The sequence below is a fragment of the Carassius auratus genome, chromosome 46 (assembly GCF_003368295.1).
Source record: "Carassius auratus strain Wakin chromosome 46, ASM336829v1, whole genome shotgun sequence".
NCBI classification, from domain to species: domain Eukaryota; kingdom Metazoa; phylum Chordata; class Actinopteri; order Cypriniformes; family Cyprinidae; genus Carassius; species Carassius auratus.
Window position 1 is genome coordinate 6,894,378 of NC_039288.1, and position 27,150 is coordinate 6,921,527.

The 27,150-nt window shown below is 36.7% G+C and overlaps 1 protein-coding gene across 4 annotated transcripts in view; it reads right to left on the reverse strand.

Annotated features, from left to right (window-relative positions):
- LOC113064011 (teneurin-2-like) overlaps window positions 1-27,150 on the reverse strand; it is a 156,192-nt gene that overhangs the window by 88,035 nt on the left and 41,007 nt on the right. For 2 of the 4 annotated variants that reach the window (XM_026234505.1, XM_026234503.1), the window contains exons 1-2: window positions 17,103-17,331; window positions 3,320-3,529 (exon numbers count right to left, since the gene is read on the reverse strand). The exons of 1 other annotated variant lie outside the window; for it this stretch is intronic. In XM_026234505.1, coding sequence (XP_026090290.1) covers window positions 3,320-3,529; window positions 17,103-17,118 — 226 coding nt within the window. In that variant the 5' untranslated portion in view covers window positions 17,119-17,331. Of the gene's footprint in view, window positions 1-3,319; window positions 3,530-17,102; window positions 17,332-27,150 lie in introns of those variants that run through there. One more of the 4 variants, XM_026234507.1, reaches the window with a different exon arrangement.

Below are 27,150 nucleotides of genomic sequence, written 5' to 3' on the forward strand. Positions count from 1 at the left end.
TGCCAAATTATGAGCATTAAGAATGAATAGTCTGTGCAGTAATGATACTGTCGATACTGATGGCGAATCATGATAATTCATGCATGCTACATTTTTAAAGGAATAACTGTTTAGCATGTTCACCCATATATTAAATATAAAATTAAATGTTAAGTGTTTTACATGCACATAGGAGCCAATGACTGCCTGGTGTCATGTAATGAGCCTTCATTATGAAAGGATTACTGAATATAAAAGCCAAACATCTGTGGTATATAATAATGGCTTTCTTAACCTGTTAAATGTCACCCCGTCCCGTATACGGGACGCCTACGTTGACTATACTATATTACAATCAAATCTAATCTAATCTTGACAAACTATATATCGTTGGAAAGGTCTAAGACTCCCAAATATATATTTTACCAATATTGTTTGTTAAAAATGATGTAGGAAAAGTAATAGATGAATTTATGACAAGAGTGCACCCTCAGAAATCTACGTTACAAAAAGAGCTTTGACCTTTGTTTAAAAAAAAGACTTCCTCGTTGCCTTTTTCTCTATCACATTTTAGAAATCATCAGAAGTTATATATCACTTGAAAACATAAAATCTCAAAATTCATCCTTCAAAACCCATTTTAAAATCAGACATTGCATTACCATGTAAATGGTACATCAAAATCATGTTACAAAATGTTTTCAGTCATGAATTATAAAAATTTATGTTTGTATCATGCACATTCATGTCTATCTTCAAAAAACGTGAGTGACAGTTAACAGTTAAACAAAGATGGGCCCATAATTCCACTTCTATAAAATTTTGACCCATTTCACGAAGGAGCAGCACTTGGTGTAAGATCTGTCTTATATCTGCTACGATGACTGATAAAAACATGACTGGTGTAAATTTCTATCTGGTGTAATTTTTTATCATTATGCTTGTTTTTAAAGAGTTTGAAAGACTCCTAGTTATAACACTCTCAACTTAAAGGTTTCAGAGCTTAAAAGAAATCACCACAGCCTTCATAAAATTACTATTTTTATGTTAGGTTCTTGCATCTTGCATCTTGCATCATATCTCGAGCTCATTGATTTATTGCCCAATTGTAACAATGATTTTAGTATAATTATAAAGCATTATTCTAAAAATTAAGTTGCTCCGGATGTGTCTCAGCGAAGCACCTATAATATATTACAACAGATTAGAGTACACTTGATTAAACACACACAAACATTTTTGAACGTAAACTATGTATACACTGCTGAAACTTATCAAAGGGAAACACACATTTATGTTAATGACATCTATGCCATTTAGTTTTAGTTTTTTTTTTTTTTTTATGTATAGATGCACTAAGAATTCAACTATGGTATATAATCATAAAGCAAAAAAAAATAAAATAATATATATATATATGTATATATAAACAAAAAAATAAAAAAATAAAAAACTTGAAAAAAGACCACATTAAATAATGTAAAAATAATATTCACAGTGACATAATGTGCCATTTCTTACACATGCATTCACTGAAAAGCTGTGGATTAAAAAAACTCTTTTACAAGAGACATATAAAGCTTCAGAAAACAACAACACTAAATTATTCTTGGTGTCTTTAATATGAGAATTATATTGTATTATGATCGAATTAGTACAGTATGTCTGTACAAATTAATTTGCACAGGCAAATAAAATAAATATAATTATACTACTCTGAATTCTAGAAATGTATTGGAAAATAAAATAAAAACAAAATACATATTTCAGATTAACAGCAACAACAACAATTTAATAATAATAAAAATAATAATTGCATTATAATACAACGGGGAGTATTTGGGAGTATTAGAAATAAAAAATACAAATATATAAAGATTATCAGTGTAATCAGATGGTTCTCTTTCATCTACGTTTAAAAATAGAAGTAGCGTTACATTTTGTTGAAGAGGTTAGAACAGGAGGACTGTCAATACAAGCGTAAGGAGAAAAAGAGAGAGTGCATGAGAGAGAGGTAGTCGGGGGAAGCGCACAAAACCGCTGTGGCAGGCCGAGGGTGTCAGAATTGTCTCAGATCTTTTCCCGTGACAGACGATTTACTGTACACAACCTCAACACCCACCCAAACGCTCATGCTTTTTATAATAGAGCACCTTCTAACAAAATGTAACATTTATTTACACTTTATTATTGACATTTGCTATTTATAATTTTACAACAGCTGAATGGGTGTTAATAATAATATGAGCCAAGCGCTTAAATATTTGTGTTCAAAGTCATCAAAAAGTGCACCCGTGGTTCTCAGCTAAAGAAAGGGTTGTGAACTTGTGATCCAAAAATGGTTCAGCAGAATAAAACAAATGCAAACACAGACAGGTTGCATGACATGCCCTCATCCTTACAACAACAACAACAACAAAGTTAGATACTGTGCTTGCAAAAGGATAAACATTGTTTGTGCAGAACACAATGTGCTTGTGCAATTATCGGCTGCAGAGAACATAAAAAACCTTCAAATGAAAGAAACATTTAGAAATTACAGATAGTATTACAAAAAAAATAATAATTCTAAAATGGTTTAAACAAATAAAATAAAAAATCATCATTTTGTTTACAGAAATATATTTATTCCTTTTTTTTCAATCAACAATTTTGATACTGTGTCAGGTTGTCACATAGCTTCTGATTTATATATATATATATAATTTGGATAATATATATAATACAGTGGTCTCTTATTATATAAATTAAAGCAAATGTAAATAAATACAGGATGCCATTTTTCCAGCTACCAAAATCAGTGCATGTAAAGGGTTTAATTCAAAAGTGAAAATAATATGAAATTGCTTGTTGCATGATAATACAGGAAATGTACTTTACCACACTTCACTTTGAACTCTGAATTACACTTGAGTGATGTAACACTTCTCAAACCCCTGGAGAAATCTGAAGCTGGACACTGAGAGAACACTGTGATTTTAGTAATGCTCAGGTCATTGATCAAACCTGAATCATTTTTGTGCACAGTTCAGATTTGTAAAAAAATTAACCTATAATGTTTTAAAGAAATCTCCCTGTTAAGCTGACCATGATTGATCATTTGATTTTAATGGAGAAATGTTTTTCAAAATATTCTTCATAATATTTCAGAATGATAAATAATAATTGTAGGCAGTCTTTAAAGAACATTCTAATGATCACCCTAATCTAATTTACACCTTATTTCTAAAATGTGGCTTATGGCAGTGGGACAGGGTTCATATGCAGGATGGGTCAGTGTCGGTGGAGGGAGGGGCTGAGAGTGATAACAGAATGTGACAGTGCAGTGACACACTCTTACCGGTGGTGGGGGGCTGTGCACGGAGCAGGTAGGAGTTGGGGGAGAACTCGTCTTCAGGAGGGGGGTCCAGTATGGCATGGGATGAGCCGCTGTCCAAAAGGGGCATATGACACTCCCTGATGGAGGAGGCGGCCTGATGCAGGGGGGCGGAAGGGGGAGGAGGGGCTGGTGGGAGCAGACTGGATGAAGGCGTGGGAGGGAGGGGGCGACCTGAAGGACACACACACACACACACACACACACACAGTGGGAAACGTGTGTTACTTTATGGAGTGAAACCGTTGCGAACTGATGAAATTCCAACAAACTAAAGTGAATCACAACCATTTTATTCCATTCACGGCTGCTTGTAAATTCTCCTCACTCATCTTAGATGTTTAGCATTTATATTCCACAAGACAAAATAATTAAATTTACACAACTGATACTGTTCAAAAATTTAATTATTGGTTCCCTATACTTGCAGACTTTTGTAACAGTTCCGTTTATCAATTGCTGCAAGATGTTACAGTCACTGATACTTGATATTAAGAAACTTTTGAATTAGACAATTAGTGCAAATTCAGTAACAAAATGCAATTTTTATCATTTCTATTATTTTATTATTATCATTATTAAAAAAGCGTGGGGGGGGGGTATGAGAACTAATGAGCATGATTATAAGAGCAGCTGTAGCATAAACCCAAAAGCACTTATATTAACAGATGGCTATACACTATATTTCTGAACTATGTCACCAAAGACACTTTCTTCCACATCTGTTTCAAGTAACCGCATCAAGTAAACTTGCGACTTGAGTCAGGCAAACAGGCAAACTAAAGAAAACATAAATCAAATCTCAGAAATGGAGCATTGAGAAGCTTGTAGAATAAATACCACATTCAAAAGAGAGAAATGAGAAGCTTTGAGATGCTCTAAAAAACCTTCAACTCTAAACTAAACTAAAAGCCGTGGTCTGAAAGGAGGTCAGCTTTGATGTGGCTTTTAAATGAATGAATAGGCTATGTACAAATAGATATATAATATACTCTCTATATGCAGTAGGTATCCATGATATAGCGAAAAACAATGTTCAATATTTTGAAACAAGCTTTATTTTAACCAAACAAGCACTGTAGCCGATGTAATGTAATAATTTAAGAATTATGTTTAGAAAGTAAAACTGAGCATTTTTTGTACTAAATAAAAGTTCTAAACAAAATAAATAATAAATATGTAATCATTTCAATATATTCAATCATTTAATTTCACTTATGTGCACCAACATGTATATAATATATATATATATATATTTTTTTTTTACACGGGATCCAGTAAATATTTGCCAATGATGAAGCTAACACTGTTTTCACTAGTGACGTTTAAAGCTGAAATGATATTAATATCCATCTTACCTAGACAGACTGTGAAACTAGACTAATGACACCATTCAAGCTTAATGACCAAATAAAAAGCACTAAAAACTATCAAATCATCACAAAATTCAAGATGTTGGTTCATTTTATATTGCCAGTGAAGTCATTGTGTATATATTATGAATCTTCAATGCATACAACATGGAGCTGCAGTGTTTTTCTCTTGGTTTGGCTGATGGTGGTGATGACACAAGCAGAAAGGGATTCAGACACATGATCAACCCATCAAGCACATGCTGGGTTTGTGATTGGGAGCAAGGCCAGCTGATGTATTCTGGACATTTTACCACCCCATGCCACCCGCACTCGTGTGCAGCCAACAGTCAAAAGAACTGCTGTGCGGAGTGGAACTGTGTCATCAGGGCTCTCCATGTCATGTCTACAGTGACTAATTTAATCAATTCCTCTGTCTGTGTCTACGATACCATCCAGCCCTACTGTGGACATAAACCACACACACACACACACACACACACCAGATGTAATGGCTCTGATTCACTAATAATTATGAACAAGAGCTCTTTCTTACAGCTGCGTAAAACACCTCAAACAGTAATTTAATAAAGGGATTCATAAAATTTTAATTTTTTTGAAGTACCCTTTAAGAATTTAAGTTTTTATTTGAATAATTAACAACACATTCACATGTTCATGGTCCTTTGATTACAGTTAATGGTCACACGACATGCAGGTAAACAAATAAAATACTGGATCTTTTTTAGTACGTTTTTTTGTTTAATTATTTTTTATTGTGAAGTTATTCATTTTAATTTTGCATAGTTAACTTATTAGCTTTTAATCAACTACGGACCCGTATTTTGGAAAACCTGGCTTAATAAAAATAAAATATTTTTTAAGAAATAATAATAATAAGCAATTAAGTCAAACTACACAATAATGTTTTCTTTTCAGGAATTCCATTGTTTCAATAAGGCTTTTTTCATAATATTTTTTTATCTTTTTTACCTACTTAAATATTTCAAAGTAATTCAAATAATTCCTAAATTACTTTGTGCATAAATGTATTAAAACATTATCTAATATCAGAACAGTTAAATCAACCTGACATTTTTTACTTTATGCCCACATAAATATCAAATGAATTTTAATGAAGATATGATATAATATTATTATAATATATTATATTATCATAGAATCCTAGAAGAGGTATATTCAAGCAACTGTGCATATAAATGGCATTGTTTTACGTATTTCTAAATGAACAGATGCAGAAAAGACACAAAAACAAATGAGTGTCATATCATTGACCTACGTAAAGAAGTAACTAATTTCTGTCAGAAATCATTTGTACAGACAAGTATGTGCGCACACACAGCTAGTCACCCTGTGATTATGATTTCACATCCTTTTTTGTTTTTTAGATGAGTGAACGAGAAAAAGAAAATCACTTTATCGTCCACCATCAAAGGTGGAAAGACGGGAGAGGACGCAGTCAGACTGTGGGAAAAAGAGTGACAAATCACCCCCTAACAAGCGCAATTTATCAGTCACACCACACTCGCCCTTTCTCCTTTATCTGCCGTGTACACAGAGCAGACACCTGTGGCATCCAGGAGACACACACAACGCACACACAAACAAGAACTGCAAACCACACACTCCCACACACAGGCGACTGTCCTCAGCGAGTGTGAGCTGGCAGGTCTTCAGGCTGGAGTGCGGCGGTTAGCTCTGTTTCAGGACTGATCCACTCAAGCAAACAGTGGAACTCCTGCACAATCCCTCTTTCAAGCCCTCTCACTCATTCTTCATTTTTCCTCTCTCTTTCTTCTCATCCCTTTCCTCAGTTACGCTCTCTCTCTCATCTTCCCTCTTGATCTGCTGCATCTGCGTTCACAATGGTTCGGTCAGTGACATTTGCGGAGATTTATCATATCAGTTTCCAACACAACAAACAAAGGCAAAGGAGGGCTGTGAGCACAGAGGGGGGGAGACATTGAGCGTCACCCGCACAAAATGGGGGAATCATAAGTCATGCATCATCCGAGCGGCACATGAGGCCGCCAAACAAAACAAATGTCACTGCCAAGATTTTCTCGCAGAACACAATCAAAGCCTTCGAACTCCCAAAATAACTACAATACTCAACTGAGATATACTCTAACATGATGAAACACGTTGTTGTGATTTAATTGGTCAGATTAAATGACCTCATTAATGCCATTTTGCTTACCGATAGTAATTGCAGCTCACAGAAAGAACACAGATAACTCTATAATGAAATGGAGTTATTGTGGAAAAGGAAAAGCAATCATCAGAGGTTACTGTTTCATTGTGTTCCATAGAAAAAGAATGTGTACATTTGTAGAGCTAAAAAAAATAAAAAAAATAAAAATCTGGTCTTATTGGAATTTCTGGTGTTTGATTGACTTGAAGGTGTCTTGATAGAAATTCAACATTTAAGATCTCTTATGAAACTCTAGAAGAGACGACTGTGAAATGACTATAGAGACAGAATTTTTAGCTTTATTTTGTATTTATTTATTTATTACAATTTATTATTATTATTATTATTGTAGCAGTGTTGCTTTAAAGGGGATTTTGGAGATATCTTCTTGGAGTAGATTTTAGCATGCTGTGCTTTAGTGTGCAGTACTCCCAGCATGTTAAGGACGCTCTTTGAGAAGTTGTGTCTCTAAATTCATCCATTTTAAAGCACCACCGAAATCACAGCTTGCAGGGCTGCAACTAACTATTATTTTGATACATTTCTAAATTATTTGGATTAAACGAATACTAAAAGGGACATTTTATTTTCTGTATTATACATCAGATTTCAAAGACAGAAAATAATTATTCAGATTGCACCCAAACATGCAATGAGGCTCAGAACACAGGAATAATCTAATACGAAAACAGAGCTCCGAAGTCTATTGGTTGCATATAGTTATTATTATTATATTGATCTGAAAGTATTCCTTCTTATCAGAATATGTAAAAAAAATTCATCTTACAAAAAAATTAAACTAATAATAATAATATATATATATATATATATATATATATATATATATATATATATATATATATATATATATATATATATATATATATATATATATATATGCATATTTTGAATAATTATACTGCATCGCATGACTATGCATGTATTAGGAACAGTGAATATTTTTTTTATTAGAAGAAGAAGGACAGGGGTTTGGTATTAGTCTTGTGATTGCTACTTAATATCATTTTTAATTTGAAGCTTGGATAAGTGTAAATAGATCTTAAGTTTGATTTTTGTCGACAGACTGTTGCTCTGCAAGTTTATGGTTTTATGTGTTAAATCCTTTGTTGCCAATCCCTATAGAAACGGTGGAGAATGGAAAAAGATTATGTACCACCATTACAACACATATTGTTTTGCTGGAGCATCATTTTATTTTTTATATAATTCACCCACAAATTTTTATTGTGTATATCCCTAATTAATAGGGTATTTTACTTAGGTGAAAAATATAAGCAAAAGACTGAAGCAAAAGTCTTTATTTGCTCTCCATTTAATCTCATTGCTGTCTAGGCAAATCAGATCAAATTTTTTTTATTATTCTTTTTATATAGGACAGCTATAAAAAGCAAGTGGAAATGTAGTTGGAAGAAGCAAATAGGAATGATGATGGAGAGCAGTTTTGGCCAGTGATTGAGCACCATTTCAAAACTATAAGCATTAAACTTCAGAAAACATGCTGTGGTTCCTCTCAAAATCCCTAAGATTGACTGTCTGAACATCAGTGCTAGCAAGCACACACTGGTCAGCTGGAGAATCAGTCGGCTCTGTTTTCAGCTGGACTGACTCATTTTTGGGTAACTTCTTTAGAAGTGCAGTAGTTCCCATGGTGACTGGGCACCTGTGGTTTGCAGATAAATCGGAGAGGAATGGAGTGGGCCGCAGTACGTTCCCTTGATAACACCTGTAAGCAACAAGTTCAAAGCAGTGCTGCGCTTTAGCCTCCTGGATCGCTTTGTGAAGTTGTGTGTGGGGGTAATTATGGAGTTGTTAAACTTGAAGAATATCTGGAGAAAAATGGAATGCCAAACACATGCAGGAAAATATCAAGAGCTGTGCATGTGTATGTGAGGATTTCTCTTTCTTTTATAGTTCGGTAAAAAAAAAAACGGGTGTGAGAGCTACCTTTTCATCTCACCGTCTGTCTTGGCCCATCTGTGTTTCTCTGTCTTTCTCTCAGTCTGTTTGCTTACAGTGAGTCTCCATTTCAGTTTTTTGGGATGCAGTAGAGCTCTTGACTGCCCAAGTCTCTGTTTTCTGTGTAATAAATCTCACTCAGCCTTGAACAATACCATAGAAAATGCTGTTGAAATGACTCGTCTGTATGGTAACCTTGGCATTGCGAAACACCTGGAGATTTCAATGACCAATACATATCCATAAAAGGCCCTTATCAATAACAGTCAAACATTACTCCCATAAAATCCTTTAATTCCCTAAATAATCTAATGGCCAAACATCTAAATAAGACCATACAACAAGCCTGATTAAAACATCAATAACAAAAATAACCAGTGAAGCTCTGAAATTTGGCTACCAACATTTTTTGGGAGAGAATGTTTGTGATTTTATTGCATTCAGTGTAAACTGGGGATGTATTTATGTTGTGCCAGGTGAGGCTCGCACAGCCTGTCTGAGTATGAGAGAAAGACTCATGCAGAAATCAAAACAAATGAGTGCAATAGTACACACAATGCAACTCACAGAAAGTTACAGAGACATACTGAGTTAGAAAAAAAAAAGTATTATAATGTATGATTTAGGTAAGCAACATTACACAACCAAGATGTTTTCCTGAATAACAACACGATTGCAATGTGACACTGATTTTATACAATAGTAGATGAGAAGATAGAATTAAGTGACTTGCATTTTATACACAATTTGACTGATTTTAGCTCAACTTCGCAAACGAAAATAGTTCCAATCAAAGCAACATTCACAGTTTCAACCCACGTTTTTGAATGAATCATATGTGTGTCAATCAGGCAGTAACCCATTGCCTTGTTTCTAAATGAATCAGCCATTTGAATGAATCAGTTGAATGAATGACTGACTAAATGACCGTCAACTACTGCTGGTTGGGTTTCATATTTAAAAATATAATTGCATTTTCCCCAAAATGTCTTATTTGTATGTAAAAAACAAAAAAAAAAACAAAAAAAAAACAAACAAAGACATTTCATTTGAATGATAAGAACTCTACAGTTTCTTATTATTCTAACTGAATTTACTCAAACAATGCAAGAATTTGATGTGAAAGATGACACATTTAATAAAGGGGGGGAAAAGACCATTTATAAACTACATCTGTTTTGTTATATACAGCAACTCATTTTCAGTTAATTGTTATTTCTGCATCTTTCCAGGCACAGATCACTTTATTTTGAGAGTTGTTTAAGTTAGAGAACATCTGTAACTTAGTCCAGATTGAGGGAATTATTTGTAATGTTTAATTATTTATTTATGTAAATAATAGTTTTGCATTATAAAAGGTAAATTTGTATTTGTATATGCTGTCAATTATAGTTCTTAAAAAGAAAATGGCAAAAATCTGTATCAGCAGGTCACACTTGTAATCGTCCAAAAAAATTGCAATTGGCGCATTTCTTACTCTTTCTGTTCTTTGCTTTCATTTCAGTGATAAAAGTAAAGTACAAACTGGAAATTATAGGCAGAAGCTGGATTCAAAATCAGGTCACCTGTATATATTCACATTAAGACTGTGCAATAAGTCGCTGCTCACATGACCCACCAGGGCCACATCTTCAACAGTTCTTTGCTTCTTATGAGATATAATGCACTCTAACAGGATGCGATAGTTGGCGATAATGTGATACGACACTGGTGTCACTGAGATTTGACCCTTTCTCTTTAAAACCCCTGGGAGAAGTTTGCAGCATGGGATGGGCTCGCTATTTTGGGGGAAATGCACACAAAACATGACATTATGGCTCTGTTTCAAAACCTAGAGCTGCCTACATTGCACACGTTTCAAGACTCAGTCTATTATGCACTCCAAGGCTGCATTTATTTGATTTTGGTCTAGCTCCCTCTTACTACATCCTCCTCTTTTACTATTTCCTCTCTCACATTTTTTTTTTTTTTTTTGGCTGTTGTTCATCGTTGCTCTTCAGTTTATTTGGGGTGCTCACCTGAAGGCAGGTCAATCAGGATTCAAGCACATCAAACTGGCTGGCATTGCATCTATATTCTGTTTTCATCTCTCGGCAAGACTAGTCACAAACTTGAAACACAATGAGTCAAATCAAGTTCATTTGTATAGCGCAATATATAGTGCTTCAAATCAGCTTTACAGAAAACCATTCCCTAATGGCCATATAGATAAAGTCAAAGGAGATTGTGGCAAAAAAAAAAAAAAAAAAACATTTAAAAAACAGAGTGGGGGGCATTGGGGGGAATACTCCTCTGGCAAAGTATATATATTACTGTAAATGACAAACATTATCAAATTGCATGGTATGTGTAATACTATGGCTGATTTATAGTCTAAGTCAATCATATAAAACAATTATTCAGTGAATCATCCTTCACTGTCTGGCTGGTATAGTCTGTTTTTGTCACTAGATGTTCTCCCTTTAATAATTTATAGTCTTTGAAATCCATTCTAAAATGACTGGAGGAGCTGACTGTGTAGTGGCTGTAGCTAGAATGTTATGACCAATTTTAAAATGCTATATTATAGTGTCTAAATAAATGAATAATAATAATAATAATAATAAAATCTGTAATTTTATGTGCGACAAGTGAATTTAGGCATTTCAACATTATAATAAATAATAACAAAAATTAATACTAATTTTGAGCTTTGCTAAAGATTGCATTTGTAATAAGTTTAATTAAATTACCAGCATTGTTTTAGATTAACTTTAAGTGAGTGTTAGCTGACAGTAAAAGGTCCTCTAAATGTGAAAATAATATCACCCAATACTTATGGATTAAAAAATCCCCAAATGCCAAAAACATCCAAACAGTAACCAAAACAGGTGCCGATATATTGTGCATCCCTGTAGTTTAAGCACCAAAATGCTTTAAAATTCCCATCACTAGATGTTCTGAAGCAGGCTTCTTTCTTGTAGTCTAAGCAAAGCTTTTAAGTATGTTTCTCTGATTATATTCTGCAAGCTACAGTATTAAAATACATGGTAATATCAGTACCTATCATTCAATCTGGATTGGTTTATCATAAAAGAGAGTCTACTTGTGGACTGCTGAGTCTGCTCTCATATAACACAAAGCAGCACTTAGGACTTCTCTTCTGTTATCAGCTTTTGGCTCTTCTACGAGGGCGTGAAGTACTCACTGAACCAACCCACTGACTGCAGCTGCCTTTGACGTCTGCTACCACAAACAGACAATATTCTTAAAAGGTGTCGTGAACAGAACAAAAGTGTCCTACTTTTTTCACCCTGTCCTCTGTTTTTCCTTCTTTCTCTAAAGCTTCCTCCCCTCTCCTCCATAGAACATCCTCCCACAAATGTCTCAAATCTTAAGAACTCTGCAGCCTCGCCAGGGATCAAAGAGGGATGAGTTTTATCCAATGAGAACGCACCTCTCTGCATGACAACACTCGGCACATTCCAATCAGCTCGCACCATTTTCCTACTTTTTTCTGTCTGTCTGTCTGAATCACTGGCATAACAAAATGCGATTTATTAGTCTGCCCTCTCACATTGTCTAATATGTTAACAAGGATGTGTTGCTCATTTATCTCTTGAGCAGTTTATTTTCTCAGCATCGCAGACGGTTAGGTACTTCTAATCCATAAATAGGGATTACTAAATTTAACTGAAGCCTTTGAAGTTAGTGCACTAGATTTGGTCACAGACACACCATATTGCCCAGAGTTCTGCACAGCAGGTCTCAGCGGTAATGAGTTTATGAATCGGCGGGTTTGCAGGATGAGACTATCAGCAACATCTTTATTAATATTTGTCTCTAAAAACACAGAATACTGTCATTTGGAACATATTATGTTAATATCACAGACAAGCATTAGCGACAGAGACTCACACACTTAATGGACAACTGCTAAACTTCTGCTGCTAAGGCTGGAGAAACAAGAGCTGTCTAAGTGATGAATTATTGAAATAAACTGCGCCTAATCTAATGGAGATGAGCGTTGTTTCGAGAGCTGGGAGGCAGATGTCAGTCCGAGCTGACACATGTGACAGCAGTGAGTGCCAGTGTCCAGAGGCGATCAGAAGGGCCCGAGGGAACAGCTGTCTTGGGTCATTAGTGAGGAGAGGTAGTGGGCAGGGTGGTCGGCCCTGTATCAGACTGGACAAAGTGGGGCTGTGACAGATGACACGTGAGGCGGACAAAGCCTTGAGTGCCTTGAGGAACGCTGCACTGAGGCAAACTCGGGAATGCTTTGCATCATCAGACCCCGAGGAGAAGAGAAGTGGCTGTTGTTCAGCACAGCTCCCCAATAGATTATCAGCGCTGGGAGTGATGCAACTCCTGTACAGCTAGGGAGCTATTATAACACACACATGCACATGCACTTAAAAAGAAAAAAGCAAATCAAACAGAACTTTACAAAGCCAAAAATGGCTTTGATTTTGAAAGCATGCTTTTCTGGAGCACATTATGTATTTTATATAGATCTGGCCACTTTAGTTACAGCTGCTAACTTAGAAAATGTTTGTAGAATATCCTATGAATGATCTGAATGAACTGGAGAGTGTGACTTTCAGGAAATGTGTTCACAAAGTGGATCAAATGGATTAGCTTTTTTGGAGCTTGAAAGAATCGAGTGCTTGAAAGTATTTTTATCTGCCATGTTTCTTTGAAATAAATTGTTAAATTGCACAGAAACATGGAGATCAGAATCAAGGTAAACACTTCTTACAGTCGAATGAAAAGATAAAAAAAGCTTCATTTAAAAGTAATTAAAAGCGAAAACATCTCTGTTCCTAACATTTCTAATGTGCTGTCACCACTGCGACTCTTCAGTTACAATCAACACAAAAGGAAATAAAATTAGTAACATTCATTTACCTTGAAATTGATCAAAATGAAAAACTATTTTCATTCAGATATTGCTAGTAAATTTCACAAATAGTATTTTCTAGTCAAACTTTCTCCAAAAGTATTTTTTAACAACCTAAAAATAATTATAATATATATACAAATCTGTGTATCTGGTCGGTATTGAAAAGTCAATTTTTAATTTTACACAAAATGCGTTATTCATAGAGCTATGTCATGTTTTTTCCTTTTTTTTCCAAAACGTGACAAACGTGATCTGCACAATCAATCACAGTGCACCATGCCACACAGTTTAAAAAGTAACATCCAATCACAGCGCACCATTCTGCGCACTCTAGACAGTACTGGCGATGCTTTGAATACACACGGCATCCTAATTTTCCTCTTTTCCTCTGTACTTTGTGATCAACAAACAAGGGCTGCACGATAAATCACATGATTGCCATGTGCATCTTATCAGTTAAGCTAATTCTGTGATTAATAGTACCGATAAATCTTTCAGATGGAAATTAATCAGATGCATTTACTACACAGAGCCGTAGATCAGTGACAAGCTACGCTATATCGTGTTCATCAGATGAATCACATTGGATTATGAACATGATATTGCGTAGCTTGTCAGTCTTAGTGTTTTTATTAATGCCATTTATGTGAATACAGCATATAGCACTAGTCAACTAAATAAATGTAACATGGCAAAGATGAATTCACTTTTGGAAGTTAAATGTAAGGGAAATGTCATTTTGGAAGTTCTGTGGTCTAATGTGATATTGTTGTCCATGTTCTTGTTCTTGATGAAATTTTAATTTATTGCTATAATTAATTTATAGCATTAACAAGAAGACCCGTTTTTAGTCCAGTGCCTGTATTTAACATTAGTATTGACCAAGTTCAGAGGCTGTCATATGTGGATCAACTCACTATGTTGAGTGTTTTCATCAGTTTCAGTATGAAAAATTACTTTCGTATAGATTCAATGGATGTATTACATTTTGGAGATTTTTTATATATATAATAAATCTTTGAAAATCAAAACCTGATTTTTTTTTATGTTATTAAAAAATATGCTACTAAATACTAAATATGCTATGTGGAAGTTCCTCTTTCTTACCTTTTTACAATCTGAAGAACCTTCTCTCGCCACAAAGAACCTTTTTCAGATGTGAAAGGTTCTTTATGGAACCATTAAGACAAAAAGGTTCTTCTATGGTATCATGAAGTACCTTTATTTTTAATAGTGTAGTTGTTTTGCTTTTTAATGTCATAAATTTAATCCACAGCATGAACCTCTGAAGATTTATTTAAAGAAAAAAATAATAATATCCTCTCTGGGTACCATGTTGGACTATTAGAAGTGACATGGCAACAAAACAAGCCATTAAAACAAGCCAAATGCACAGATGCTCCAAAAGAGAAAAAGCCATTTCGAGAAAATGGCGGATGGAAACAGTTACTAAGGCATGACTGTCAGTAAAATTTTTAAATGCTGGCTTAGTGATGGGTCAGTTGATGAAAAAACAACAACGCAATGTACAAATGCACAACAAATCCAGTCTTTAAACACAGCAAAATATGTTCTAATTCTGTTTGGGGAACAGTGAAGTATGAACAAAAAATGCTTTTATAAACAGTGCGCACTGAAGTCTAAATGAAAATGGCTTTATAAATAGTGATATTGTAATGAGTCATGTTTTCCTTTCCAGATTAAAAAAAAATTAATTAAAAAATCTTGCTCTATAAGACGCTTAAATAAAATGATGGTTAGAACGCTGTACATTAGCATGACAATGATAAGTGCTACAAAACCATCCGTCTTTATTCTGAGTATAAAGCTCCATATATTCAACAGAGACTGAAACAGAAAAATCACATAGCTGTAATTAACATGAAGAAAAGACTGGGGATTTAACAGCAAACACTAATTCCATATGACCTACTTATTCAAAAAGCATTTCTGGACAGCATCTGGTTATAGCTATACTGGATACACCAAAACAGCAAGTTCAGATGCAGCAGACACCATTGGCTTTCCAATCATACAATAGTTTCATTCAAATTTCTCACCGAGAACTAAAACTTATACAAAGGAGAAACCACGGCAGACGGACTAAACTCCTGTCCATTAGTAATGATGGAGTGGGCCTTTGAGACACAGGCCATTAGGCTGGAGGAGTGTGTGTGTGTGTGGAAAATGGGCACAATTTCTCACGCACTTCCTCTTCGATAGCACCAGTGATGATACTCAAAGCATGTGGAGGAGCAAGTGAGTCAGGGATGAGAGAGATGAGTGTATCCCTGGTAGACTGAGGCTGCCGGACAACAGTGATGGGAGAGGGAGTGTTCCCTTGTCTCTAAGCCTGGATGTTGAAATGTAGGCCAGGGAAGAGAGGAAGGAAAATGAGGATCCACAGAGGTAATGACTCTATGACTTTTTCATAAATCATGAAATATGGCAGCACAAGATCTAAAGCAAAAATGTTTGGCTGGTGCAGCCAATGGCAAGTTTCATTTTGTTAAACAAAACTAAAACAGTAAAAAAAGAAAAGAAAAAAAAATCTCCAAAAATGTCAATTACTAAGCTGCCTGAGATATCCTGATAATTACAGTATCACAGATGCAAACTTTGATTGCAATCAGGATGCCACAAGTCAAACTTTACATAGGTATGTCTCCTGAGATAATCAAAACTCGACAAATATAAATTATCCCTATCATACATCTCAGACTGATCAGACAACAATAATTGCATTTAACAGATGAACAATGTCTGTCCATAGAAATACACTGACAACTTACTGTAGAGGCAGCGATTATTCTCGCGACACTAATGCTTAGTCAAGGAGGTGAACGGTAATTTGATTATAATGAGTTATATTTAATTTGAGACATTTCTTGGAGAGCTAAAGAGGATTTTGTTGTCTAATTCAGTCGTGTACATATGCGCCCTCATAAAATAACTACTAAATAATTCACGGAGATGTTTATGCTGTCGTGCAGATTAACACATTTCCGTTATGATTCCCAGACGCTTGCGTGAATAGCTCATTTCAAACTGTGCTTCCCATGTTTATGTCTACATGAGTTACCTCAGCATAATTATTATGAAACCAAAAATTATGCCATCCTGCATAGAGTCCGCATGCATTATTTTAAGGCTCGCGCGAGCATCCTTACCGGCAAACGCATCTCCATTCATCACTGAGCTTAAATGTCTCTCAGGCAAAGAAGAAAACGTCGCTAAAAGACAAACTCTCTGTGTCAGTAAGCCGTAAATGGAGCTGACACTGACGAAATTAGAGGCTTTTGTCACATGAGAATCTCTTACCTTTCCTTCTCTCCATACTGCGAGCACAGCGTCCTCTCTCTCACTCTCACTCAGTCATTCTGCCGTTGCAAGAGTTCTGCAGGGCACGAGCGCTTTTCCCTCAACGGCGCGAATTTTGAATTCATGCGCTGTATTGTCGTTGTGTCTGTCAGTAAGGCGGCGGACGGACTGTTAGGTGTGTTAGTTGCTGAAAAAGAGCGGTACTTGGAGGGATGCGCCACAGCGAGCGGTTCACCCCTGTCAACACACCCATGTGGGGCCCATAAGGGATGGATATGGGCTGGTGAGTGTTAGTTAATTGGCCAGTTAATTTTGTCCGGGGGTTCCATGGTGGCCCCATGTGGGCAAGCCCAGATGGGCTGAAGGTGGGCTTCACATGGGCCCTAGCTAAAACCTACTTGGGCATCCCAGGTTTCTCCCATCTGGGGCCCACACTAGCTGGGCCCCATGTGGGCTGATTATGGGTCCCTGCTATTATACCCATATGGGTAATAACCATTATTATTATTATTATTATTTTTGGGGAATTGGAATTTGAACAAATTCAAATTTTCATTCTTATTTTACAGTCAGTCCATACAGTTCTTTAACAATTGTAAGATGTTAATATTTTTGTTACACAGCCAATATCCCCGAGTCTGGTGGACCCACCACATTATTAGGCTTTTGAATCAATACAGCCACAACAATTTATGTAAAAATAGTTAACAGATGTTTACTTTAGCTCAATATTACCAACGGTATATACATAATTTATGGTTCTTATTCGCCATTTACCCCTGTGAGATAACAATTATGATCATATGATGTGTGTGTGAAAACATGGAAATTCAATTATAAAAAATAAAAATAAAAAAAATAGAAACAAGATTTTTTATCATTATTGGTGCTCATTTCTTAGAACTTTATTTAGAACAGGTGAAAGTGCTTGAAATGTAACAATTTTGTTACTTTGTGTGTGAATAGCAGGTGCAGAAAAAAAAACATTCGCGCACACAGAAAAGACACAGCAGGCCCAGTTAGGAGGAGGACACAGTTAATAAATAGCGTAACTTTTTCTTTTAGCAAACATTGAAAATGGGTCTCACAGACCCGAACACCTTGGGTTAAACAAGCTAAAATAACAAGGATACCAGTAATAGAATTAATTACATTTTATTTAAGTAAAATTTATGACAACATGCTTTTGCACAGTGTTCCCTCACTGTCACAAACAGAATTAGTTTCTTTCCACCTCAAACGAGCCTGAAGCCTGAAGTCCTTGTTGAGGGGTTGACTGTCGGGCCTGTCTATTACCCCCCCGGTCCCTAGCACCAATGAGCCACTTGGAGACCGCCTTCTCGGCATCTTTACGGGTGATTTGGCTGGTCATGGCGTTTTTCTTTAAGCCTCCTTCAAGAAACAAATATAACGGTGACTTAATTCATATGTGCCAACACAACACTCAGCCAGGACTGTAGACAACTATGTTAAAAAAAGAGCTATATAAATTAAGATTATTATTAGAAATAACACTCTTGAACACACAAGCTAAGCAACTGAGAGACATGTGCGAACACACTGCTCAGCCAGGACAACAAACGCTTCATTCACAATATTTAAAATTGACATGTTTATAACGTTAGGGTATTGTGACAAACATTATCCACATGCACACCTACCATATATTACTTCATACAGTTTTAAGGCCTTGAACTCTCTCTTCCCATTTCGGCCCACAAAGTTATACTGCCTGGATAGGCCATGGTCTAGGAGAAAAGTCATCATCCTTTTTGTGGCCTCGTCAACAGTCCCCCCTCCTATGTCAGTCACAGCTGCAACCTGAGGGGGAACAAAGGCAATACAAAGCAAATTTATCTACAGTATATTGCTCACTGGAGTAAACCACTCAACATGAAAGAACTGCCAGAAGCATGGGTGTGAGCTAGGCATGGAACGGTACATGTATTCGTATTGAATCGAAATGGTAGGGGCATCACTACATTGATTAAAAAATCAAAATCAAATGTTTTTAATGGTAGTATTATTTTATACAGAAATAAAGTATTTATAATTCAGATGAGAATAAAGTTAGTGTTAATTAAAATGAAGGAAAACAAATATATTGATCTGAAATATAGCAAATTAACTTTAAATTCATTCAGGTACAATTACCAAACATATCTCAAGGTATTTTTTGTCTCTTTATTAATTTAATAAACTAATTATCTAAAACTTGTCAAAAAGTTGTGAGCACACTTGGGAAGTTTCAGATCAAATTCACTGCAAGCCCCCCAATAAAATTTAATTGAGTTGCACTACCCTAGACTTAACATGCATACCAGTTCGGACATGAAGTTTGGGTTTGCCAGTTTTTCTTCCATGATTTCCACATCCCTAACTGTCTTTAGGGGGAAACCCTTGGGGGTAGAAGAGAAGGTGGTGCCGATGTTGCCACGCTGTTGTAGAAGCGTTTGTAACATCCTCCCCTGGATTTTTTGTGTCTCTTTCATCTCCTCAATCAGTGTTAAGATGCGAACAAACATGTTGCCCCTGATTTGTCTTTGAGAGGTTTCTGGTGACATGGTGACGTGGTGATGGGTTGAAACATCAGGCCATCTCAGGTTACCCAGAGGTGGTGGAAGTGTCGGCCTAGCAGATGATGGTGAAGAACTGAGGGTGGATGGAGGCGGTGCAGGTGTCAGCACAGACCTGAGGGTGGATGGAGGCGGTGGAGGTGTCAGCACAGACCTGAGGGTGGATGGAGGCGGTGGAGGTGTCAGCACAGACCTGAGGGTGGATGGAGGCGGTGGAGGTGTCAGCACAGACCTGAGGGTGGATGGAGGCGGTGGAGGTGTCAGCACAGACCTGAGGGTGGATGGAGGCGGTGGAGGTGTCAGCACAGACCTGAGGGTGGATGGAGGCGGTGGAGGTGTCAGCACAGACCTCAGGGTGGATGGAGGCGGTGCAGGTGTCAGCACAGACCTGAGGGTGGATGCACCATACAAAAATCAACACTGTAAAAATCTCGTACAACAACAAAAAAAATCTTAGTACTAATTTCTCCTAGCTTTTTCTTTTTGACTCAACTTTTGTAGATAACAGTACGAACTGAAAATAAGTTGTCTGTGATAGAAAAAAAAAAAAAAGTTTAGTTGAGTCAACTTGACATTATTTGTTTTCTGGAGATGTGCCACTATTCTGTAACAAATCTTTTGAAGTTGAGGCAATTCAACATCTTGTGTCTATGAGGAAATGTTAAAATCATAAAAAGAATCTGAGGAATTTTCATCTTCTAAATCAATTGATGAATTCTCAAAACAGTTCTGATCACAAGCATCCTAGAAAGTGTCCATGGAATCTTCGCTTTCAGTATGCTCTAACAAATCATCCAGTTGGTATTCGTTTTCAGAGTCATGTGCCAACAAATCATCAATCATAGACTCCTTTTCAAGGAGACGCAAATGTTCCTCCACTTTCACTGATATTTAACTCCTTTTAGTTCTTTCTGAACACTCCATTATTCTATATTAAAAAAATAGAAAATAAAAAAAAGCAATTTAGTTTTTAGCTATGATTACAGGGGATCGGGAATGACAAACTCTAGAGTACAATTGCAAATCATATAGTTTGGTAAGCTGGTATTAATGTGGCTGATTCTACCATCTGTTCTTAGTAGCCTTCAATTTGATAAGTAAACTATTTGAAAGATAGCATTTATCTCTCTGTTAAGGCCGAACCCTTTACTATCGTGTTTCAATTGATTTCGATTAATATGCGCGAGGGAGAGAGAGCCAGACAGCGCTCGTGCTGTTTGAAGACCGCAAGAGTGTGCGCGCGCGCGGCCAGGCGGGGCTCTCTCTCTGCTCGATCGTGTTTGAAGACGGTGAGAGTGTGCGCTGTAAAATGTAGGAAAACCCCTGTATCAGTCGGCCTTTGTAGCTAAAGTGCATGGCCATATGGAACTTAGGAAAACACTGTAGATTAATCCACAATATTAAACGACGCAAACAATTCACACGTCGCCTTAATGTAACAGACAAATAAACATATTTATTTAGATAAATAAGTCCCTTATTACTATGGAAAACCCTTCCACGTCGCTATTTGTTCTATTTAAGAGGTGAATTCGTAGTGCAGCAGTTAAACTCCGCTTCTCTGCGTGCTCCCGCGGCCATGGGATGCAAATCCAGGCGGCAATGAGTGCCTTATTGGCACAACACCCTAGCCGATAAAACATTGCTGACAATCAAATGGACTTTCATCAGTGTTTTTGCTTTAACTGTAAATGCAACAAGTGCAAACATTAAAATGCCACCAGATGGTAAAAGCGGAGAAATGGACATTTTAGAGGGGTTTTTTTAACAGCTTGCTAACTGCCTGTTCGACTGCCTTGCTAACAAGTTCGCAATCAAATCCTTCTAAACAATATATTCAAATCAACCACTCAAAATAAGCTATGCATGATATTTACTTGATAAATTAAACTCGTCTGTTCAACGCATGCTTAACCAGGTTTAATTGTTTACATTCGCGAAAAGCTAGTCCCTGGCCTCTTAACTAATACTTTCCAAAAAAGCTTTTGGTTAACATACATCATACTGTAAAATCATCCCCTGTTTATTATACATTGAAGCAGAGTCTTACCTGTCTTTTGTCCAGTCGACACCGTAATGGATCCTTAACGGACAGCAGACTCAAGGCGGCAAAATTGTTGCTGGGCAAACTTCTTTCGCTCAGTGATGGGGGTGGAGCTTTCCGGATGTGCGCTGCACACAGTGCGCACTGCTTAGGTTTGAACATTTTGTGCAACCTGCTGTGGCAAACTTGTCTGTTGAAAGTTGTATAGTGCTTCAGACCACTATTAAATTGTTATGGCTTCTAAATAGCTTAATAGTCTAATAATATTCATATAAAAAGTGACCCTAGCCTAGTGGCTATTGTTAAAAAAAGCATCCATGTCTGACATAATTAATTTTGAATATATATATAAAAACATAATATCTTGTGGAGCCCTAGCTGGAGCCCACTGAGTTTAGCCCATCTACTGCCCATGTGGGGCCCAACAACAAAGCCCACTCTGAGCCCATGCCCAGCCAAAGCCCAACTAGCCCAAGTGAGGCCCATGTGGGCCCCAAGTGGACATGTTTGCAGGGACAGAGACGCTGCGCGGACGAATGAACGAGCGTTAGATTGGTGAGGTGAGCTCATAGTGTATAACAGTCACTTGGGCTTGTTTTGAATCAGGGCTCCTCCTGCGCGTCGCTCACGGCAGGTCTCCTCCCAAAATATGCACTCGTCTTCAGCGCTTCGGTGTCGAGACATGCGCCTCAGGAAACCAAAACGGATCGCATCGGATACGCGGTGGTGTTATATCGATATTTAATCACTGACACCGTTTCCAGAGATCGTTATTCATTAATCAGGTGTTTTGAAAGATTCATATTTGACGTTCCTGCTGCCTTCAAGCTAGAATAAGGTCTAAGCATGCTTAGCGGGCAAATTGTAATGATGAGACGAGATTTTACAATCCGGTTTAAGCGATTTAATATATGGATATATACAATATATTACCTGTTGCATACTGTAGTTTATTCTACTATATGTAAAATTATCTGAAGTTTTATTCCATCCCTCATAAAGGGATAGTTTTGGAACAACATAAGGATGAGTAAAATTAACTATGAAATTTTAACTATGAATACTAAAAAATGTATAAAAAAATGTATTTCTTGTAGTAAAAACAAAAACCCCATTATGCAATTTTTGAAGTTGTAAGTTGTGAAAATTATGTGATCTAGGACATTTATATAGTGCATGCCACTGAAAAGGCTGCAAGTCTATCACCCGCAGCCTCGGTTTTATCCATGTTATATTCAATATGGCGTCTAACCTGACGTGTGCATGTTAAAAATATACCCACATTCAATTAGCGCTTAATATGTCGACTGATTCTGTTAATGTTTCTTGTCTTGTCACATTCAGTTATTAATTCAGTTAAATTATAGTCTATATTTTTAAATACAATATCAAAATGGCTAAATTTTACTAAAAAAAAAGTGGTATGCATCACTGTTTTTAACATTTCTGTTGTAGGCCTACATAGGTTGTCAGATATTAAACATTTAACTACTTGCTTCTTACCCCAAGCTATTTCATTGTTAAAACCAAAGTGTATGACTGGAATTTATGTATGGGTTCTGTGAACGGTAAAGCCCAGCTTCTTTAATTTGACTGGCATCCTAATCATTTTAACATTGATGAGTGCTGTTTGACCACTCAGACCAACCTAAAAATGGGAACTTGCCTTGCCTGCTCACACATATTAGCCAAATCTTTCTCGCATCGATGGCAGTTGGAACAGAAACTGGATGAATAGGTTGAGTCAGTTGAGGTAATAAACTAATAAGTTCTTATTAACAACAATCATTTAAATGCAGTCTTCCTTATTAACTTCTGTTTTAAACTCACTAAAATGAATCAAGAGTAATAAAACCATAAGTTCTGTTTGCTGTCGCTCTGTGACAGAAGAATCAATTTTACTGGGATGTTCCCAGGCATTTCCAGGATGTCACAGTGCCCTCACTGTGGGCTTGTCAGCTTTGCGCTCTTAATGGTATGGATTCAGTCATGTCACTGGATATTATGATAATACATTACGTGTGAGTTAGACATTATTAAAGAGCACAAAATATTACCAATGCATAACCTATAGCACTGCCAGGTGGTGTCACTTTCCTCCAAGACACGTTTGAAGGCAAAGCCTCCCTTTTAGAGACACCGGCTGCGAACACAAGAAGTGATCTCATTAGAGCTTAATTCAGAGACAAACTGTCTCGCCTAAAACTGACATTCTTTTGGCGTGGGGATTTTGTGTGTGTGTGTTGCGGTGCCGTGCCTAGACGTTTCCAAGAACCTTCGCATTGTGTGGTGACACACTACAAAGCAGCCGGCTCTTCCCACGCACGGGCATCCGTCCTCATTACCCCACCACGGGCCCTGCTGCCAACACTCACAAAGAAGCCAACTGCCCAGAGACAACGCAAGTACAACTGCTCCAGCACACTGACAAACAAGAGAGAGAGAGATGGAGGAAGAGAGGAACAATGGAAAAGAATGAGACTCTAGGAGAGACGGCGCACTGTAGATTTAAAAGAGCAAGAGAGGAGGGCAAGCTCAACTTTGTGTATGCAATCGCCACAAACCCACGTAAAAAATAGTGGAAGATGTGCCGGCACTGCTGTGGCATGAAGCTCCTCTAAGAAAACCCTTGTCTTGAACGGTTGGTGACATAAGTATTCACATCATTAACTAAACATTTAGCTGAAGAACCTTATCAGCCACAAGTCTTTTTGGGTATGATGCGACCACCTTTACATCAGCATTTGGCAACTATCTTGCCATCCTTCTCCTCATCCCTTTACCTCTTATGCTCTGTTAGGTTGGATGGGGCGCAGATGAACATTTTCAGGTTTCTCCAGAAATATTTAATTGGGTTCAATCCCAGGCTCTGGCTTGGACACTTAAGGACATACACAGAGTTGTCTATAAGCTACTCTTGCTGTGTGTTTAGGGTCATTCTGCCTATTTTGAGCTTCTGAATGCTCTGGACTGGGTTTTCATTAAGGCTATCTCTATATTTTGTTGCACTGAGCATTCCTTCTACTCTGATGAGTCCTTCAGTCCCTGCCATTGAAAAACAGCCCCACAGCTTTATGCTGCTACCAGAACACTTTACTTTTGGGATGCCACTCTGCAGGTGATGAGCAGAGCTGGTTCCCTTCAAACATTATGTTTAGAATTGAGGTTCATCAGAGAATCTTGTGTTTCAGAGTCTGATTGTCTTTTAGGTGCTTTTTTTTTTGTAAATTCCAAGTGTGTTTTCATGTTTCTTAACTGAAGAGAAGATTGAGTTTGGCCACATGGCCATAAAGCCCAGATCGGTGGAGTGTTGGAGTGATGTTTGTCCTTCTCTAGATTTATTCTATCTCCGAACAGTATGATCATGGAGCTCAACTAGAGTGACGTTTAGGTTCTTGGTCACCACACTAACCAAAGCCCTTCTCCATCAGTTGGTCAGTTTTTCCAGAAGGCCAACTTTAGGAGGAGTCCTGGTTGTTTCAAACTTCTTCCATTAAGGGTAACAGATACTACATGCTGCTTTGACCCTTCGATGAAGCAGATTTTTTTGAAGTTTTCCCCCGATGTGTGGTGTGACACAAACCTATTTCTGAGCTGTACAGGCAGTTCTTTTAACCTCAGAGCTTGGTTTTTGCTCTGATATGCATTATCAGCTTTTAGACCTTTTGTTGTGCCTTTCCAAATCATGTCCATTCAATTGAATTTGCCACAGGTTAACTTCACTTGAAGCAATATGAATGCTCCTGAGCTAAATTTAAACTTTCCCAGATAAGGGTATGAATATTTAGGCAATGGAATCATTTTAGTTCTTTATTTTCTTTTCTTTGCAAAGATGTTAAAAACCCTTTTTTTCTTTCTCTCTTTTTTTTCTTTTTTGCTTTAGAATTATGGCGTATGGAGTAATTAAAGCAGTTTAAGGCAGCAACATTAAATGTGAAAAAAACGAACGGGGTATGAATACTTTTGCAAGGCACTGTACATACAAACTAAACAAATAAACTGTCAGACCTTGGCCCAAGAGTAAGACAAATGTGAAACTTACCCTCACAAACTAATTATTTTAAAAGGATTGACATCAGTTTAAAATAACATTACCGGCTATGAATGACATCACTATCATCCTCATCTTTTATTGATGTCTAAATGCAATTCACATTTCTGTGTAATGACAGCTGGAGGTTCCTCCATGCCAAAATGGAGTTCCTGCTGGACCTTTATAATGTCATTTCAAAACGTTTACCTCCATCGTGGGTATCAGCACACGACAGATGAAGTGTTACTAAAGTTACAAGCATATTTGTGTCAATCAGCATGGTGAATCAATCTAGTCTCACTTTTCCATATTATCCTACCCAAATGCATAACAAGCCCATGCAAACATCAATGCAATTTTGATTTGAGTTAGTCTGTCAGACTTTGTCTCAAGGAGAGGGAAAAAAAATGAAGGAAAAATTTGCTCTAGTTTTAGTTGACCTAAATTTATCTAAAAGCAACAATACGTGAAATGTGTACCTATGTATGTATTAATAATAATAATAATAATAAAAATAATGGTCCCACTTTATATTAGGTGGCCTTAACAACTATGTACTTACATAAAAGTACATAGTTGCTATTGAGGTGGAATAGGGGTAAGGTTAGGGAGAGGGTTGGAGGTATGGGTAAGTTTAAGGGTGGGTTAAGGTGTAAAGTATGGGTCAACAATGTAATTATAAATGTAATTACAGAAATTAAATACAGATGTAATTAATGTCGTTTTTTTTTTTTTTTTAAATATAAGTACAATGTAAAAACATGTATGTAAACAATAAGTACATTGTACTGAATTATTAATTAAAATGTAAGTTAAGGCCACTTAATATAAAGTGGGTCCAATAATGAATCATTTTAATATTCAATTATTATTATTATTAAATATTCATTAACACATATTAATTTATTATTTTAAAACACACAGACAGACACACACACACACACACACGTTTGTTTTTGTGAAAAGTGGGACATCCCATAGGCGTAATGGTTTTTATACTGTAAAAACTGTATATTCTATGGCCCTTCACCAACCCTACACCTAACCCTAACCCTCACAGGAAACTTTGTGCATTTTTACTTTCTCAAAAAAACTCATTCTGTATGATTTATAAGCGTTTTGAAAAATGGGGACATTGGTTATGTCCTCATAAGTCACCCTCTCCTTGTAATACCTGTGTCATACCCATGTCATTATACAGAGTTGTGTCCTGATATGTCACAAAAACATGCCCACACACACACACACACACACACACACACACATATATATATATTATAAATAAACAAAGTGAATCTCCTTAGATAGTCTGAGTTAATTTAGAGTGCTCACATATAAGAAAAAAAATATTTCAAAGTCTACTGAGACTATAGAAACAAACAAAAATGAGAACCC